General features: G+C 39.5%; 1 protein-coding gene across 2 annotated transcripts in view; it reads right to left on the bottom strand.

Moving 5' to 3' along the window:
• LOC117292667 (kielin/chordin-like protein) overlaps nt 1-20,150 on the bottom strand; it is a 53,763-nt gene that overhangs the window by 7,344 nt on the left and 26,269 nt on the right. For both annotated transcript variants that reach the window (XM_033774802.1, XM_033774801.1), the window contains exons 21-42: nt 19,490-19,519; nt 18,639-18,845; nt 17,384-17,482; nt 16,809-17,024; nt 15,647-15,805; nt 14,468-14,662; nt 13,347-13,454; nt 11,769-11,984; nt 10,598-10,633; nt 10,024-10,188; nt 9,227-9,475; nt 8,953-9,055; nt 7,695-7,747; nt 6,985-7,042; nt 6,193-6,263; nt 5,230-5,308; nt 3,896-3,948; nt 3,642-3,708; nt 2,610-2,671; nt 1,529-1,607; nt 982-1,034; nt 361-427 (exon numbers count right to left, since the gene is read on the bottom strand). In XM_033774802.1, the coding sequence (XP_033630693.1) occupies nt 361-427; nt 982-1,034; nt 1,529-1,607; nt 2,610-2,671; nt 3,642-3,708; nt 3,896-3,948; nt 5,230-5,308; nt 6,193-6,263; nt 6,985-7,042; nt 7,695-7,747; nt 8,953-9,055; nt 9,227-9,475; nt 10,024-10,188; nt 10,598-10,633; nt 11,769-11,984; nt 13,347-13,454; nt 14,468-14,662; nt 15,647-15,805; nt 16,809-17,024; nt 17,384-17,482; nt 18,639-18,845; nt 19,490-19,519 (2,425 nt within the window). The remainder of the gene's footprint in view (nt 1-360; nt 428-981; nt 1,035-1,528; nt 1,608-2,609; nt 2,672-3,641; nt 3,709-3,895; nt 3,949-5,229; nt 5,309-6,192; nt 6,264-6,984; nt 7,043-7,694; nt 7,748-8,952; nt 9,056-9,226; nt 9,476-10,023; nt 10,189-10,597; nt 10,634-11,768; nt 11,985-13,346; nt 13,455-14,467; nt 14,663-15,646; nt 15,806-16,808; nt 17,025-17,383; nt 17,483-18,638; nt 18,846-19,489; nt 19,520-20,150) is intronic.

Genomic DNA, 20,150 nt, shown 5'->3' with positions numbered 1-20,150 from the left:
ATGAGTAATGAAGAGCTGTTGATAGTATAAAGCATTGTGAGAAACGGCTCTCTCTGACGTAACGTACATTTAGAGAAAGCAGTAATTTTCCACTAAAATATTTGAATTTGATCCGAGACCTCAGAATTAGGTTTTGAGGTCCAAAAATCAAGCATCTGAAAGCACACAACTTTGTGTGATAAGGGTGTTTTTTCTTCCATTTTTATCTTGCAACTCCAATTGAGTTCACATTTTCACAGGTTTGTTATTTTGTGCATATATTGAGATACAACAAGTGAGTAGACTGGTCTTCGTCAATAACCAATAGTGTCCAGTTTCCTTAAAGAACCTATTGTTTACTATAGCACAATGATCCCTTACCATGTGTTGCATTCAACTTGTGAAGATTCACCGTTGGGGATCTCCAATCCATTCAAGAAGCAGCTTGCTGTGGGTTTTAAGAAGTATAGAGTCACAGTAATATTATTTTATCCATCAATGATATAATGCTTTAAACACAGGGCAAACTGTGCTGCTACATGTGCAGAAAAAATTGCAGGCGAACCAAAATTCGAACCAAAATTCGACCCCCAAAATATAGTACCGGTAAAGTGTACAGTTTCCGATGTTCACCTAAAAAAATCAGTCCAGATGTGTCCCTATGACTGGGAAATGAATGTTGGCAGGTCTGTACAAATCTTGACTGTTTTGAGTGGTATGGCTCAAATGAGGTGATCCTTGTCGCGAAGCCTTGAAAAAACAAACCACTGCGGGGAGCACGGAGGGAGTCGTAGTTTTAACAATAGCACGAATAAAGCAGTCAATATTCAAGCCTGCAATCTGATGAAAAGTGGTGAAGGCATCTATACAGTACATAGATGTTCAATGCTATGCCGAGTTGTAATTACACCAAACACAACTTGTGTCTTGTAACGGGTTGCTTAAATAGCTGAAATACATGTATGTCGGCAAAACTAGGAGGACCTTATGTCAAGTACTTACATGGATTGCAAAGTTTCTTGAAGCAGTTTGTAGCATTGTTTCCAAGACAGGAACTGTCAAAAACAAAAGTTAAGTATTAGAACACAAATTTAGACCGATGGAAGACATACTCAGAAGTACTTCAATCAAGTGAAGATGAAGACTCAGTTTATATTTGACGGAATGGGAACTGTCGAGGTGCAATACTCAATTAATTTTTTTTTCTTCTTATAGATTAAAAATTCTGAATCAAAGCATGCAGCAAACTTCCTTTCATCAAAGACCAACATCCACACTTTGTTTGACCCACACTACAAGTTTAAGCCCAGTTGGTCAATGAAATCAGTCACACAAAAAATAGTTTAAAAAAAACCACTACAACTTCACTGTTTTCAAACATTGAGATCTTTCGTGTTCTCATTTCTGTTTTGGCTTGGTCTCCATAAGGCAGTAAATATGAAATCACTGGTGTATAGTTGCGAAGCGATGAACTGGCCAACACAGACCAGGAACGCTTTCATAACTTTCTAAATTCTTAAACGCAGAGACTGTGTGTTGAACTACTTACCACATATTGCATTCATCATAGAAGGTCTGTCCATTTGTGTATTCCCTGGTATTGTATACACATCCCTCAATGCGGGCCACTGAAACAGAGCAATTCATAGAAAACAAACTTTTAGAAAATGACTACACTACCATTATTAGCCCGAGGTAAACGGCCAAACAGAAAGAGGAAAAAAAATGAACAGAAACAAGTAACTGTGGAGGTCCAAAAAATTCAATTTGAAAACTATGGGATGATAAAAAACACAGCTTGGAGTGTGTTTTCGCAGTTGTTAAGGCCCGGTCACACAGGCCCCGATAACAAGAACGAAAAGGAGAATGAAAAAAATGCACGCCCTCGATTGGTTGAATGAGCGTGGGCGTATTATGCGTGGAGCATTTCAACCGATAGAACACATTCTCTTTGCGTCGTGATCGCTATCGTTTTCGTTATCGCTGCAGTGTGATTCGGCCTTTACAGTCATGACAATTGGTCCTTACAAAAAGTAGGAACATTTCACCGAGTAAAAGGGCAGACATGTACTACTTTAGAATACTTTTTAGGCTATCTAATCACACTTTTTTTTCCTGAGGCAGAAACCACCCAGAAATCGGACAAAAGTAGGAACAATATCATGTCTGATGTAATAGGCCTACTTGTTTCAGTCATTGGCCACTGATTGACCGATGGGCAGCTTAAACCAAAATAGTTGATTTGTTACTACATCGGGTAGGCCTGGGCGAATAATTTTAATGTTCAGTTAATGGCTTTTCCTAACTGAACCTCGATTACCGTTTTTGACATGACCGAATATCCGCAAGGGAAGCGGATACCTACATGTACCTATAAACCGTATAGTCCTCTAGTTACAACCAAGTAACCGGATTCCTATTATCCGCATCGTCAGGGTGACGACCGATAGGATTGTGTTGGTTGAATCCCTATGAAACTTTTTTAGGACAGCATAAAACAGCATACAAAAATTATTTAACTATGCTCCCCTCTGTAAATTTTTGTTGTTGAAAGATTTCAAAAGTTTTCCCTCTACACGGATTGTTTATTAACTAACATCGAGATAACTTAGGGATGACAACTAACTCACTTGTCTTAATGTATGGATCACATGTGTAGGTCTCGCACTGCCAAACTCCACCGAAGCAGGTGCTGTAAAAGGAACAATTTAAACAGATGAAAGACAATGAAATAAAAGTATTGGTTGAAAGTAAATTAAGTAAGAAATATTGGCTTTAGAAATGGAAGTGTTAAAAAAAAATGCCAGGTCTGAGGGTAGAGGTTGATAATGTGTTCTAAAAAGCCTTTGGAGTGCCACAACAGCACAGGGCTGTATACTCCCCGGGAAACTTAGAAAGATAAAAGGGTTGACCAGGGCACTAGTTTTTGTAAAATGTGCAGGGAGCCGAGAAAGATTACATGAATGCTATTGGCCCACCGACCTGGGCCCAATTTCATAGAGCTGCTTAGCACAAAAATTCGCTTAGCATGAAATTTCTTCCTTGATAAAAACAGGATTACCAACCAACTTTCCACGTGATTTTCAGCATAAGCAAACAACAGCTGAATACCAGAAACAAGCAATATGCAACAAATGGAAATTTTGTTTGTAATCCTGTTTTTATCAAGGAAGAAATTTCATGCTAAGCAAATTTTTTGTGCTTAGCAGCTCTATGAAATTTGGCCCTGGGCCCAATTTCATAGCGCTGCTTAGTGGTAAATTTTGTGCTTACTGTGCGATTTCATAGGGCTGCTAACCGTAAGCACGCGATAAGGCGTGCTAACCTTCAGGTGCTTACTGCCTGAAAATAAATGACGTCACAGTGCAAATCCACGGTGAACGCGCAATATGGCCACCTAATTTTCCTGGTAACCTGTGAAATACGCTTGCACCTTAGCAAACTTTTCTACTACAGTAAGCACGCAAATTTGTTTACCCTTAAGCAGCGCTATCAAATAAGGCCAAGGGCACTAATGTAGAGTGCATCGGTAGGTAATTGTTAAATGTGCTATAATTGAACAACCCTTATTTTGGAGGGTTTGGTTTGTTTACAAAAGGTGCCTATCTTTGAGAATGAATTTAATGACGCCAAATCTTTTTGCCATCTGTTTAGAGTCTTACCATCTGTTGCATTCTTGTTTGATGGTGTCTTCAGAATGGTACGGAGTCCCCTCGTAATAGCAGTGGCCTGGAAAATAACAAGCATTCAAACAAAAATACAAAATATTACGGCCTTTGAGAACTACTCAGCTAGGGGGTTGATACATCAGGCTACATCAGTATTTTTTTGAAGAAAAAGTAAAATACAATAAGAACACTTTGTCTTTGGTAAGCAAAATTAAACAAGACTTAATGGAAAATGCTGATTTGCTTACCTGGGATGCAGTAGTTGTTCTGACAGATCACAATGCCGGTAGGTTCACAGGTACTGATGAGAAAAATAAAAACACAATTCAAAAAAATTGGTTTGATTTCATATCATAACAGTAAAGACCATTCCATTCAAGCCCTCATGCGCAAGTACTGTGCCATTGGTGGCTGCGCAGCAGTTGCGGAGTCGCGACAGCGCAGTGTTTTGTACACAAAATATTATTAATTATACTTTTTAAAGTCACCTGGAAGTGGTATTTTGTCAAAATAAAGCTTTTGTCACTAACATATGTGTTTTGATGAGTGGAATGTGAATAAACAGTTAACTAAGATTCTAAAAAATTATTTCTTATCTTATTTACAAATTTAAGAGTAGGCCCCGACCCGAGAGGGCGCTGTTCGTGACCCCAATCGAGGCGCGATATTTGAAGAGAAAATGCTGCACAGTGCCGAAAAGGACGTCGGACCGAACCACTAGGCACTATTGCTCTTGTGAGTCTTACCAACCATCAGTAGTTGTTTTGCTGCATCCAGCAGCAATACAAATGCAGGAAAACAACTTTTTTTGAAACGTACAAACTCAATGACTTGGACTTGCATGTACTTTGCACGTGTGTTTACTCTACGCATCAAGGCAAAGTCTGCCTCGATTGACGTCACAAAAGGGGTAGGCGGAGTCAACCCCCAAACAACTTTAACTATTTTTTAACATATAAATCGTGACAAACAATTACTAAAAAAAAATTTTTTATTGTTACTAAACATCTACTTTTATGTTTGAAAAAATAAAATTCTATTTCCAGTTGACTTTAAATTATATGTTATATGTTTGGTTTACGGTAACACTATGTGTGTTTCTACTTGCCAGGTAGAGTTTGTTTAGAGAACCGTCTTGCAATCTGAAAAGAGTTTTCCTGCTTTTTAACTAATAGTTCTTTTCAGAACTGAGAAGTCTCCTGAGCAAGTAGATACACACATGGTGTTATTGCAAACCAAATATATATTGATACCTCACCATGCAATGCTTCAAATCATATCATTTTGAAATGTGTTTTGTTTATTAGTTTGTTTTGCACGAAACCGCAGTATTTGTGTACACTAGCCCATATAAAAAGTGTTTTTGAGTTTATGAGTCATACTGACAATGTCGAACAGGCCTGTCTGAGAATAGAACTTAAATGGTTACACCTGGGGTTTTTTTGCACAAAAAATGAACAAGTACAAGTAATTAGCTAAAATGTGTTTTCAGTTTACTGGCTGCAGTACCTGAGAGGGGCCATCCGAGGGATAAGTTATATGCTAAAAACAAAATCCCTTGCTGAAAAATAAAACCACGTACCACTGGTTGCATTCTTCATAGTAGGATTCTCCCACTCTCATGGTTTTGCCGGGTTCCAAGGTACATTCAGATACAGTCTCTATAAATCAAAAACAGAAATGTCTTGGTTTTTTTTTCTTTCAATAGTCTTTGAAATTGTCTTGCAGGCTAAGATCCAAAAGTCACCCACCCTCAACTGTCTCTGGAGAGTTTTTGGTTGCCAGTCCCTGAAACATACAAGGTTTTTGTTTTTTTCACTTCCTTTTCTTTTGTTTTTTTCTTATCTGTCAATAGACAAGGTTACAAAATTTAACAATAGACCATACCTGTCACAACTGCAATTTTCATCAAAATTTATGTCCTGATTTTCAATATGGATTTTGTAATTGTGCCACAGTATTTTAAAGGCAGTGGACACTATTGGTAATTACTCAAAATAATTATTAGCATAAAACCTTACTTCGTAACGAGTAATGTGGAGTAGTAAAAATCATTGTGAGATATGGCTGCCTCTGAAGTGACTTAGTTTTCGAGAAAGAAGTAATTTTCCAGGAATTTGATTTTGAGACCTCAGAATTAGATTTTGAGTCCTCAAAATTAAGCATCTGAAAGCACACAACTTCATGTGACAAGGGTGTTTTTTCTTTCATTATTATCTCCCAACTTCGACGACCAATTGAGCTCAAATTTTCACAGGTTTGTTATTTTATGCATATGTTGAGTTACACCAAGTGAGAAGACTGGTCTTTGACAAAATTAACAATTGTGTCCAGTGCCTTTAAGCAAGGTCGGAATTACACAAACGCCATTGCCTCTGTTGCCTCTGGTCTTGGCCTGGATGCCCCTTCAAAAGTTTTTCTTTAAAGATTTTGCAATGGAAGTGCCCTTTGCAAAATTAAAATGGCCTTGCCCTCTCACAGATGAAATACCAGGCCAGTTGATGAGCTCAACCCCAAATGAAAGTGGATAAAGTATTGTGCAAACCTTGCTCAGAGACCAGCTCAGTGTCGCAGTTTGGCTTCAGCTGGCAGTCCCACTGACCTCCAAGACATGAGCTGAAAGGAAAACGGCAGACAATTAGTCAAATTAAGTCATTTGATATACTATTCGTGTATTGGTTCAGTCACTTGGTGGCATGGTGGCTAGTGTGTAAAGCACTCGCCTCTCACCACTGTGGCCCTGGTTCGATCCCTAGCTAGGACTCCTCTGAAGTGAACAGGGCCCAATTTCATGGCTCTGCTTACCATGAGCACTCAATCGGCGCTTACGGAAGCAGGAAATTCTGTGCTTATGGCAAGCGTAGTTCACGGGTTAGCGGCGATTTTGACTTCTGCGCGTGTGTACTCCACGTTACTAGGCATTCTACGCTTACAAGGTTAGCGCAGAAATTCGGCGCTTGCACGTAAGCGGGGAATTGTGATCGTAAGCGCAGAATTCGGCGGTAAGCAGACCCATGAAATTGGGCCCAGGTCATTCTCACCAAACAAAATGTATTTTGTTGATTTGTGTTGCCTTGGCACAGCCCAAAGTCGATAGTATTTCTTGATCGATGGGTTGACCATGTAATTTTTATTAAATATATCGTGCATGTACAACCTTGGCACTGAGAGAGTTCACTTGAGGCGGCCATCTTGATTTCCTACAGTTCACAATCCAATGTAACCATACTGAGGCTGGAGAGACAGAATAGTCTGATCCCTTCATATGAAAGTGAGATTAAACCATCATTTGCCACTGCGTAAACAGGGAACCTGACCCTAGGATTGCTAAACTCACCAGATCTCACAGCCCCGGTTGTACTCAGTAACTTCCTGACCCAAGTGGTAACAGTAACCTGTAAATTGCAGAAAAAAGTACAACATTTCATTGTTTATTTCCAAAAATCACAATATTATACACATATTGACTAGCAATGAGGTAACTATTGTACGTCTGTTCCTCGAGGGAGTTAAAGTGACTACAAGAGGGACCTATTTCCCTAGGCCGAAGGCCAAGGGAAATAGGTCCCTTTTCGCTTGTCATTCACAGGCCCAAAGGGGAATAGATGTACACTAGTTACCGAATTATGCCAGTCAATATGTGTTTTATATTACACAGCTCAGTCTTAAATGTCAAGTAATACAGAAATCTGGAAAAGAAAGTAATCGGGCACTACTTTCAAAGACTAGTGCCCTCTCGGGAACTAGTTCCCGCACAACACGCGCGCGCGATCACTAGACTATATTAGTTCCTCCCACATGACCATGTTTCAGCCAACCAGATTACAGAACAAGCAAGAGATGTGTTATAAATAATCTTAAAACATACAATCATTAGGTACAATATGTGATAAGGAAGTGGAGGGCACTGGGAAAAAGCCTAGAAAGCAGAGACAGTTGGAAGGTACATGTACATGTATGATATCCACCCTGCTGGGCGAAGTGTATTGGCTGTTAAAGATAAATTCAGACATCTATAGTGTGTCCTTTACTAGGAAATTTACTCACCTGGAAGGCAGAGCTTTTTTGTGCATGCAGCGATGTTATTTCCAATGCATGTGCTATAAAAAACAAAAACAATTGACATTCAAAATCGTAGGACACTGATGACAAAAGATGTACGCTTTGAAATGTCTTTATGCCCTCTTCCGATAGCCAGTTTCCCCAGGAAGTTTGGTTGACCTGTTCACACTTTAACTGCTGACCCTTGCTATTTATCTTTTACCAAATTTGCATTTTAAAATGCCCACAAGTGCTTTTAAAGTTTTAACAACATGTAGTAGTTTTCATATTTTTATATTCGAGTGTTAGCCATGTGTTATTCATGTCCATTATGTACTTTTTAATGTCCATTATGTACTTTTTAAGGTCGTGGGTTCGAATCCCACCCGAGTAAAAATGCCTGTGATTTTTTTTTCACAGGACTCGGGAAAGTACTGAGTATACAGTGCTACACACATCGGTGTATATGGGTAAAAACCAAAAATTAATATACTTTTTAATTGTCTGTTTCCTAAATTTTGGCATCAGGAGATTAACTTGATAGTAATTTAGTTTACTTTTTTTAATATCCATCAGGGGTGGATTTTTTTTGTTCTTCTCTCCTATATGTATGTTTATCTAACCGTTCTTTTTATTTGTACTTTACAATTTTTACCTGTGACATTAATAAATAAAATAAATGAAAGGAATGAAATGACAACTCCTGAGAATAATTTCACAGGAAAAAAGTTACCCCTACATGCACTTCAGAGTAGGGTTAAAACGAGATAACCTGTTTCTGAAACTCTTGCCATGTCCAATGCTTATTACAGAGAGATTGAAGCTAAGCATTCTGCTAAGGGGGAGAGGTGCTCTTTGGAGGCACTGGATACCTTTGGTAATTCTCACTTGGTGTGTCCCAACATATGCATAAAATATCAAACCTGTGAAAATTTTGACTCAAGTGGTCATCGACATTACAAGAGAATTATGAAAGAAAAATCAACCATGTTCCACAAATTTGTGTGCTGTCAGATGCATAATAAAAGACTTCAGCTGAAGTTTTTCATTATTTGTTTCTCAAAAGCTAAGTTGTTTCAGAGGGGGCCATATCATCTCACAATGTTTTATACTTTACAACAGCTCTCCATTGCTTGTTTACCAAGTAATTGTTTTGCTAAAAACGATTTTGAGAAATTACCAATAGTGTCCAGTGCATTTATCTCCTAATACAGTCACACCCTAGACTTGACAGAGTCTGCTGTGTGTTTCTGTTTTAACCTACCATGAGTTGCAGTCCTCAAAGAATTGATCTCCTCTGTGGTACTCCACATCCCGATTGATGCAGCCATCAATAACGGTGGAAGGACTTGGAGAAGTCTTCACCACTGCAATTACACAATACAAAAAATTGTTGTATAAAAGCCTTTATCTTTCTTCAAACAAAGTTAATAAACCCAACATTAATTTCACTATCATTTTTAACTATCGGTTTATTTTCCCTGATGTTGCACTGTTTCACATTCAAGGGTTATAGTTAAACCAACAATTTTACTTACTAATGAGATCTTCATCAATGGTAAGATGGTCACAGTTTGGCAGGATGGCGCCGGACATTCGCTCGACGCACTCGCAGACCTCTTCGATATTACCCTCGGCGTTCTGGATCCAGTGGCACTGTTTGGGTTTGTAGTTACCGTCGGGGGTGCACACTGGTCGTCTGTTGTCAAGACGCTCAATAAAACTGAGGCGGTGGTACTGGGTGAGTTTACGCTCGCAGGTCAAAGGTCGACTGTCCAAACGGAAACCTGTGGATGAGGAAAGACCAAGAGGATAACATAACATAACAATTAAAATTTATAAGGCACAATTCCATCATATATATCATAGCGCACAAGAAAGCAATTAACATGGGAAAAGGTGAGTCTTAATAAGAACTTTACGAAATGCAGATAGAGTATCATGGTTCCCTATTGACCCCGTGTATTAACGCCGCGTCGCCTAAAATGCCCACTTCACTGCATAACGCACAGCATACTCTATGCATAGAGTTATATATATGAAAACGCACAGTGAAATTGCCCACCAGTATGGTGCATTCAAGATTTTTCTGATGATGACGTCAGGTGAAATGGGTCAATTGGCAGTTTGGGAGATTGTTCCAAATCATCGGCACACAGCTACACTAAAAGCTCTTTGACATAGCACTATGACTGCTTGGAGAACATTCAAGTGTAAGGGGCAAAATACTCTTAAAATCAGTTTACAAAATTTGGACACTTGCTGATCCCTGCCATTTGGCTTTCAGCACTGACATACTCTCTGTGGCTCAAGTAGTTGGCTCTTGGACACTTACTCAAATGGCCGCACATGCTCTCGCATTCCTCCTGAGACTCGTACTGGTTCTCGTTGCCGCGGCATCCACCATAAACAAACATGGTGCACTTGTTGAGGAGGGTGCTGAAGGTCCAACGGACAAAGCGACCCCTGCAAGGTCCCATCACTGTCGGCTTCCTACAAACTGTGAACCAACACAACCCAGAAAATAAAGTTCTTATATTAGTGCCTTTCTCTAATGAACAAAAAATCACAGGCATATTACTCGCGGGGGATTGGAACCCACGACCTTTGCAATTCAATGTTTTCCGCTGAAGCAACTCTATGAAATTGGGCCCAAGCTGAAGACAAAAATCTGAATTCAGATCAAACTCTGATATTTCACATCCTTGAAAGAGTTTCATCGGATCTGTAAAAACAATTATTATAAAATATGTTCTTCTGCTGACCATTACATACCCAAATGTGAACCTCTTACATGTGACTCATTGATATTGTGGAAGGAAACCAAGTAGCAATAACAAATGCACAAAAAGGGGTCAATCTGAGCAATAATTGTATCAACTGACACACTATAATACGTAGGCTCTTACCGTCTGCAAGTTGAGTTGTCACACGCAGAAGGGATTCTGAGGAGCAAATGGGACAGACGTAAATGATTCAAGTACATTTATTTTGACTTGATAATTTGATGGTTTAAAGACAAAGTATACCTTTGGTTTTTGGAGCCGTCAGCTTAAATCTGGAGTGACTACGACCATGCAGGGAAAATAATCCCTAATGGGAATACACAATCTGAGAGATGTTGCTGACAGTAATGTTCTCAAATTTAATTTTCAGGCACTAAAGACAGTGGACACTATTGGTAGTTGTCAAAGACCAGTCTTCTCACTTGGTGTATCTCAACATATGCATAAAATAACAAACCTGTGAACATTTGAGCTCAATTGGTGGTCGAAGTTGCAAGATAATAATGGAAGACAAAAACACCCTTGTCACACGACGTTGTGTGCTTTTAGATGGTTGATTTCGAGAACTCAAATTCTAAACTTGAGGTCTCAAAATCAAATTTGTGGAAAAATACTTCCTTCTCGAAAACTATGTCACTTCAGAGGGAGCCGTTTCTCACAATGTTTTATACCATCAACCTCTCCCCATTACACATTACCAAGTAAAGTTTTATGCTAACAATTATTTTGAGTAATAACCAATAGTGTCCACTGCCTTTAAAACTGATATCTTTATACATAATCACGTAATTTCAAAGTGAAATGTTTCTCAAAATGCTAAATACAATCCAAGCTGCTGTAGGCTTCTATTGCTATTTGTTTGAAGAGTGATTACCAAACGTATACCTTCCCTTTAAAGAGATGAGCTCTTCAAAAATTATTAAGAAAGAGAAAGGTGTGGGGTTGTTGTAAAATTGTAGATATTTTTGTTTTAATCGGACAATTTCATTTCGGTACATAACCCTTTTCTTTTACCTCTTGCTTATGCTCTTATTTGAAGAAGAAAAAAGAAGAGAAGCAAGTAGGAAGAAACTATAAATAAATAGTAAACTTGCGGGTACAACCATGTGTAAATCTCTTTAGTGGGAGTGTTGGAGAGCTGGTATGGTCTCGACGTTTGGAACAGTATACTCTGCTCGTCTTTATGAGAACCAAGTGTTCCTCAAAATGGTTGAGACTTGCAAGGTGTATTGCTACTAGAATCTCAGGGATTCTGGTATAACACAAATTGTGTTCTTCGTTTTTTCTTTCTTACCGTTTCTCAAGTGCCAGCAGTAAGGTGTTCCCTTCACCATGGGGAGTACAGTATCGGGCAGAACGTCTCCGTAGGACAGCATGCAGTAGCACACGCCAGTGGTCGCATTGCACTGCAGTGGTGTGTAGGTGCCGCTTGGTTCACAGGTTGGCACGACGGCTCCCTTGATGCGGCTAGTCAGCTCCTGTTGCTTGGTGCAGTTGGGGTGGTGGTGCACTGCGGGTGGGAAAATTTTATTAATTGATGAAAAACTTATCAACTACAGAATGCCTAGTCGTGACAAACACAACAGGATAACTTTTAAAAACAAAAAAGTCTATCCCAGTAAAAATTCGGTACAAATTGATGGGCATCTACAAATGCAGGGGTTAATATTGTGTTTGAAAAAGCCTTCTGAGCGCCACGGCAGCTCAAGCTGTATACTCCACAAGGAGCTGAGAATGACTAAAGAAATGTTATTGGCCCAATGACGAATCCACTAATTTAATGGGAAATAACAAGTCACCTGCGATTTCACGAAACGCTAGGATTAATCCTAACTCCAGTTAGGACGAGCAACCCGTCCTAACTTAGGATGGTTTCAATTCGTACTTGGATACGGAACTTAACCCGTCCTCAGTCCTAAGATGATTCCTAAGTTAGGAAGAGTTTACTGAAATCGACGGCAGGACTCAAAATGAACACTGGCAGCTTTTCCCGACGCAGTCCAGAGTCCTGGCACAAGGTGTCCACATAGGTGGTTTGTGATCTGCCTCGGGAACAGTGACCTTGAGTAGGGGACCATAGCACCAGCCTGCTCACTGCCAGCTCAGCATTTCTGAGACAGTGACCTAATAGTCTCAGCCTTCTTGCCCTAATCTTGGTGCTAACTCTACATAAACTCACAACCATACAAGTCCGGCAGTCTTATGTGTTCTAATAACACCTCACAACAAATATCTTTCAACTCTGTTGAGTATTGAATGCCCATCAAAGATAAAATTTGATATATCTTTTTTTTAGTACTTGTTCCAAAATCAGCTTAAATGGGAAACTGTGTAGATAGTGTTCTGCTCATTTTGATTCTGGTCGTGAATCAAACCTTCTGGTCCAGTTAAAGAATTAAGCAACAAGCAGAGCAGCCTTGTGGATTTGTTCCCCCAAATTCAAACCCCGGTTACTATTAATGTAATAATATTAATAATAATATTGTGAGTTTATATAGCGCTTTTTCACTCCCGAACGGGTGTCTCAAAGTGCTTCAAATTGTTACCCCTGGTCACTGGGCTTTATTCACTCCTTAAACCATCTCAGCTCCCTGGGGAGTATACAGCCTCGTGCAACAAATGCGCTACTCGGCTAAATCAATCAAAAGAACCATCTCTGCCCTCACAGGTACCCATTTACCCCAAAGAGAAGCAATAATAGTTAAGTGTCTTGCTCAGGGACACAAGTGTCACGACCGGGATTTGAACCCACACTCTGCTGAACAGAATCAGCAGAGCTTGAATTCGGTGCTCTTAACCGCTCGGCCACGACACCCAATGTAGTATGTATTCATTCCATGAATAATAAAACAAGAATGAAAGTTGAACGTACGTCCAGCTGGGAAGAGACTATTGAGAGGAAGTTGTGTAATCGTCTTGGTGGAGCTGGTCTCAGAGATCTTGGACCAATGTCTGGTGATCTGCGTAAACTCAAGGGTAGCTGTAATGAGAGAATAAATCAAAACAGTCTGAATTCAAATATATGGTGGAATATTTTAATGTTCTCACATTTGTTTATGCGCTTAGTCTATGGAGAGTATTTAGTTATAGCCACTGGACACTATGGGAGTTAAAGACAGTGGACACTATTGGTATTTGTCCTAGACCGGTCTTCTCACTCGGTGTATCTCAACATAATGCATAAAATAACAAACCTGTGAAAAGTTGAGCTCGATTGGTCGTCGGAGTTGCGAGATAACTATGAAGGAAAAAACACCCTGTCACACAAAATTGTGTGCTTTCAGATGCTTGATTTCGAGACCTCAAATTCTAAACTTGAGGTCTCGAAATCAAATTCGTGGAAAAAAACTTCTTTCGCGAAAACTACGTCACTTCAGAGAGAGCCGTTTCTCACAATGTTTTATACTAGCAACCTCTCCCCATTACTCGTTACCAAGTAAGGTTTTATGCTGATAATTATTTTGAGTAATTACCAATAGTGTCCACTGCCTTTAATTAAAATAAATATATTACATAAAACCTTACTTGATAAGAAGCAATGGAAAGGTCTGATAGTATAAAACATTGTGAGAAACGGCTCCCTCTGAAGTAACTTAGTTTTTGGGAAAGAGGTAATTCCTAACCCAAATTTTGAAAGACTTTTCTTTCATTATTCTCCTGCAACTTCGATGACCAATTGAGTCAACATTTTTACAGATTTGTTTTTGTGTGCATATGTTGGGATACACCTAGTGAGAATACTGGTGTTTGACAATAACCGATTTTGTCCAGTGCCTTTTAAGGGACAAAGGAAAGTCCTCACATTAATAGTAATACATTTTTTATGGCTGCCCAAATAATGTTCTGATAGTATAAGTAACAAATTACTTCATGGTTCTTGGTTCATCCAATTCATTAGAACTCTCCCTACAATTATACCGGCTTTAAACAAAAGTAAGAAACTACCAAGACCTGTGACTTAGAAACTACCAAGACCTGTGACCTGTGACTTACTGTTCCAGTACTTGGTACAATCCATGGTCCCTTCGGTTCCTTCGATCTCGACACCATTCTTGTCCACACAGTAGACAGTCTGGCTCAGAGGTCTGTACTGCATGGTGTTGAAGGTGCCATTGCGCTGGCAGGCAGGGTTGAACACACCCGGAACCACCTTTGCGATTTGCTGCTGGCGAATGCAGGTTGTGACGTCTACAAAGAACGGACAAAGATATACAACAATGTAAGACTTGGGTCTTATTCCTGCAGCTGATTGACTGTGCAGAAACTTGCTAAGTATATTCCGAATATAGCTGGCACAAAAATATGTTCTTTGGTCCAAGTTTTACTTTGGCTTTAGAGGGTTTTTAAATCCAGGAGGCTATTGGTTTTTGAAATTGTTGTCCCTTCCTTCTGTTTTTATGGTGTTTTGTTTTTACAATAATCTGGATTTGCTTTTGTTTCAATGTTTTCTAATGTGTGATTTTAAAGGCGTTTGAGTGCAAACTCCTTTTTATTCTATAAAGTTGGCTGGGGTCTGGTTGTACACATCTCAAGATGACAGTTTTTATACTTTTGGATAACCTTGACAGACCCTCTCCAACTTGTAATTTAAAAAATAAATACAAATTAAACAAAACTAAACAAAATAAATAATAATAGGCCTATAGTCCAAGAAGTTTGAATTTGAGCGAGACTTGTACAGTCCATTCTGAATACAGTTTGGACCAACTTGGTCCTAGAGGCTGTAATACAACAAGACTTGTACAGTCTATTCTAAAGAGTTAGCAGGGGATGAAACCAATTTCCTACAAAATCTTGTCTCACACGAAATACTGAAGATAGTAATTGAAATTCCCCCCCCATGCAATCTACTCCATGATAGTAGATACTCAGCAAGAAAAAATATCTGTCAGAACTAAGGACGGACTTTTTCCAGTCAAATCTAAACTTTGCTTCATGCAAGTAGAAAACATCAGTGTCACAAACCAATAGACCTCATGCATTGTCATCATCAAGCTACCATCTTAGAGGTAAAACGATGACAAAACAATAAAAACGCACAGATTTATACACGCAGCACGTAGGTTTTGCCAATGAACAGCCCCTTTTTTACCTCTAGGTGAGGGCGCCCTACTGATATGACATCATGTGCATAAGATCTATTGAGAAATTAAAGGGAAAAAATCTACATACCTTTTTTGATTTGCAGGGTCCATGTGACTGGTTTGTACTGTTTGCCGACGACATTGTCTGGCTGGACGTCATTGATGAGCAGTGGGTCCCAGCCATTATGGATTAATGACACAGTAGGTTTGATGGTAATGGTGGTGGTGTTAGTCTTGGTCACAACGGCTGAGGAAAAAAAAAACAGACATCACAAATCCAATGAGAAGATATCTAAGGTGATCCATGTGTAAAGAAGAATTCTAGCTTTGAGGAATGTTGCATGACAAGACTGCTGGAAAATCATGAAATCACTAGCTTTTTGTACAAACTCTTCCAGGTCAAAAGAAGAATTCAAGCTACGGTCCATTGCAAAACAAGACTGCTGAAAAAACTCTCACAGATCATAAGAGTCAATGACCAGATACAACAAAAAATCTTCCAGATCAAAAGAAGAATTTAAGCTTTGCGTACATTGCGATACAAGACTGCTGGAAAATCCCAAAATCCAAGGTGGGAAAACAGCCTTGAAAAAAACTTTCAGACATTAAAAAGAATTCAAGCTTTGTGTACATTGCAAAACAAGACTGCTGGAAAACTCTCACAGATCAAAAGAGTCAATGACCAGTATAAAACAAAAACAGCCAACATTTTCAAAAAGTCTTCCAGATCAAACGGAGAATTCAAGCTTTGCAAACACTGCGGGACAAGACTTTCAGACGGTCCCTTAATTAAAAGGTGGGAAAACAACCTTGAACAAATCTTTAAGATCAAAAGAAGAATTCAAGCTTTGGTTCATTGCAAAACAAGACTGCTGGAAAACTCTCACAGATCATAAGACTCAAAGACCAGATAAGACAAAAACAGCCAACATTTAAAAAAAATCCTCATGATCAAAAGAAGATATCAAGCAATGCATACATTGTGAGACAAGACTGCTGATATTCCCATACAAAAAGGTGGGAAAACAACCTTACAAAATCTTCCAGATCAAAAGACGGGTTCAAGCTTGCTCTATGACTTGATGCGTCTTTTGACTTCCCGTTCTGCGTAGTCTCATAACACAGAATGGATGAACCACGGGACTAATTAAAATATCCAATATATGTTTATACTTCTTTTGACCTCTAAGAGAGGGAACCATGCTACTGTATCAAGTAATCAAGTGAGTGACCAGCTCTGGTTAACTTACCATACAGACTCCTGTAAGTCTCGCAGTCTGGTGTCTGGACTCCCCGACGCTTGATGGTCTCTGGTACGATCGTCCCGGTCACATCAACACAGAAGCAGCGGCTGGTCCCCTCAGGGCACTGCTCCGGGGTGAAGCGACCATCGGTCTCGCAGGTTGGTCGGTAGACGGTGGGGACATGCTCAGAGATCAGCTGCTGGAGATGACAACGAGGGGTCTCTAAAAAATAAGAATAAATAACAATAATCAGTATTTATAAAGCGCTTTATACACCCAATGGGTGTCTCAAAGGGCCTCCAACATTATGAGACTTATTGTTATACCAACAATAGCGCCCGGAATGGATAGCTCATTCAACTTCGTTGCGCTTCAACGTACATGGCCGTTCTTCAGTGGACTGTCCGAGGTCCTTAGCAACGGCGGTAATTGCTGTCAAGTCCACGGCTTGTCTGCGAAGGAACGCTCGGGAGGTTTTCACAAGGCGCGTAAGCTAAATCAATCAAAAGAACCATCTCTGCCCTCACAGGTACCCACTTAACCCTGGGGTAACACCTCATCAAACTGTTTCAGTCACTTACTGTGGATCAGGTTCTTGATGGGGAAGGTATCAAAATTGCGGTGTGCGTTTTGATCGTGGTCAACCTGGGCAGTAAAAGGCTTAACTTCATGATGAACGTCTGAATAACACAAAAAAAGAGTTGTCCATTTGTACGCTAATGTGATAAATATAATCAAGAAATAGTAAACATGTGCTCTTGTGAAATAAGGTCGCACCATAAATTAGAATATTAACTTTCACTAACAAAACTTTTGGAAATTATTCAACTCGCAAACTAATCCAATTTCTATGTTCAATAAGGTACTATTTGATTTTGTCTTATTGCATACTTCCAAGGTGCTCTTTACAATCTGGACCCAATTTCTTAAAGCTGCTGAAGCACAAAAAGGAACTGAGCACAACAAAGTTATGCTTAACAGATGGACACCAGCCAAAATGCCATATCTCACAGACAATCTGCGACTGGTCTCCTGCAAATGTTTTGCTTAGCAGAAAATCATTAAGCATTATGATCTGGGCCCAATTTCATAAAGCCTGTAAGCACACAAACTTGCTCAACACAGACAAATATTGCTTAGCAGAAACTGGTTACCAGATAAAAGTCCATACAGTTTAACATTGTTGTGACTGGTGCCCCACCTGCTAAGCAGTATTTTCTGCTTAACTGCTTTATGAAATTTGGCCCTGCTTCGAAGGCTTTTTCATAAACAATATCCACCACTACCCTAAAAACAGGTACCCATTTATACCCCTGGGTGAAGAGAAGCAATTATAGTAAAGCATCTTGCTCTAGGACACAAGTGTCACGACCGGGATTCAAACCCACACTCCATTGACTTAAAGGGAAGGTACACAATTGGTAATTACTCAAAACAAATATTAACTTAAAAACTGACTTGGTAATGAGCATTGAAGAGCTACTGATAGTACAAAACATTGTGAGAAACGGCTCCCTCTGAAGTAACATAGTTTTTGAGAAAGAGGTAATTTCTCACTAAAATATTAAAGGACCTCAAGCTAGAAGTCTTTTATTCCTATCTGAAAGCACACAAATTCGGCCAACAAGGGTGTTTTTTCTTTCATCATTTTCTTGCAGCTTCGATGACCAATTCACAGGCTTGTTGTATTATTCTTATGACGGGGTACACTTAGTGAGAATACTGGTCTTTGGCAGCCACAAAATCGTGTCCAGTGCCTTTAACCACCAGAACTTTAATTTGGTGCTCTTATTAACCACTCGGCTACGCAGCTCAATAAAACTGGGTCCTGCTTACATGTTCTAAAGTCCTGGCAGTCGAGTGTTGTGGTCTTGGTGATGGTCCATTCCAGGATGACGCCATAAACATCGACGCAGAAACGGATATTGGTGAGTGGATTGACCTGGAGGGGTCGATAAGTTCCGTCGTCCTCGCAGGTTGGCTTGAAGGGAAGTCTGAACAGCTCGTTCTTCTCTCTCTCGTCCTGGCATCTTGTCAGTTGATCTGGTGAAGAGTATACAAAGTATAATCATTACTGGAAAAGCACTGGACACTATTAATAATTAACCCAAATAATTCTTAGCATAAAAACTTACTTGGTGACCAGCAATGTGAGCTGTTGATAGTATAAAACATCGTGAGAAACGGCTCCCCTGAAGTAACATAGTTTTCGAGAAAGAAGTAATTTTCATTTAATTTGATTTTGAGACCTCAGAATTAGATTTTGAGGTCCCGAAATCAAGCATCTGAAAGCACACAACTTCTTGTGACAAGGGTGTTTTTTCTTCTATTATTATCTCGCAACTTCGATGACCAATTGAGTTCAAACTTTCACAGGTTTGTTATTTTTATGAAGATGTTGAGATACACCAAGTGAGAAGACTGGTCTTTGACAATTACCAATAGTGTCCAGTGTCTTTAAGATGAACGACCCTCACACCCACTCATTGAAAAGGATGTATAATTTCAAGTTTTTGTGGTCGAACTCAAAAATTCTTTTATGGAGCTTTCCAGTGATGTGAACGTTTTACCACCGAATGACATGTTTTGTGCTTAGCTACTTTTTGTGATGAAGCAGCTCTATGAAATTGAACCCTGCTGTGATAATTACAGCAGTTATTAAAAGATCATGAATACAATACACTTACCTGTGGAGGTCATTTGACCAGGTCTGTCAACTGGAAAAATAAAAACAAACAAAACAAAAAAATCATGTCAAAAATGAGTTTGAGAGAAACGTTGACAAGTCGTGGTTCTTGAGCGGTGATCTTACACACCCTAACAATGAACCACTTTCCCAACTTCTAGTAGTTTGGACAATTTAGGACATAAAAAATGATTGTACCCAAATGGGTTTCTCCTCTTGGGTAAAACAAACCCACATCTTCACACCGAGCCCTGTACCCATATCTTCTTCAAAACAGTTTCTCCTCTTGGATAAAACAAACCAAACAGTCACACCCAGTCCTGTACCCATATCTTCTTCAAGACAGTTTCCCCTCTTTGATAAAAAAAACCCAAACAGCCACACCCAGTCATGTACCCATTTTTCTTCTTCAAAACAGTTTCTCCTCTTGGATAAAACAAACCACACCTTCGCACCCAGTCCTGTACCCATTTTTCTTCTTCAAAACAGTTTCTCCTCTAGGATAAAACAAACCACACCTTCGCACCCAGTCCTGTACCCATTTTTCTTCTTCAAAACAGTTTCCCCTCTTGGATAAAACAAACCACACCTTCGCACTCAGTCCTGTACCCATATCTTCTTCAAGACGGTTTCCCCTCTTGGATAAAAAAACCCAAACAGCC

The sequence above is a fragment of the Asterias rubens genome, chromosome 7 (assembly GCF_902459465.1).
Source record: "Asterias rubens chromosome 7, eAstRub1.3, whole genome shotgun sequence".
NCBI classification, from domain to species: domain Eukaryota; kingdom Metazoa; phylum Echinodermata; class Asteroidea; order Forcipulatida; family Asteriidae; genus Asterias; species Asterias rubens.
This window is presented reverse-complemented; position numbering and strand designations above follow the sequence as displayed.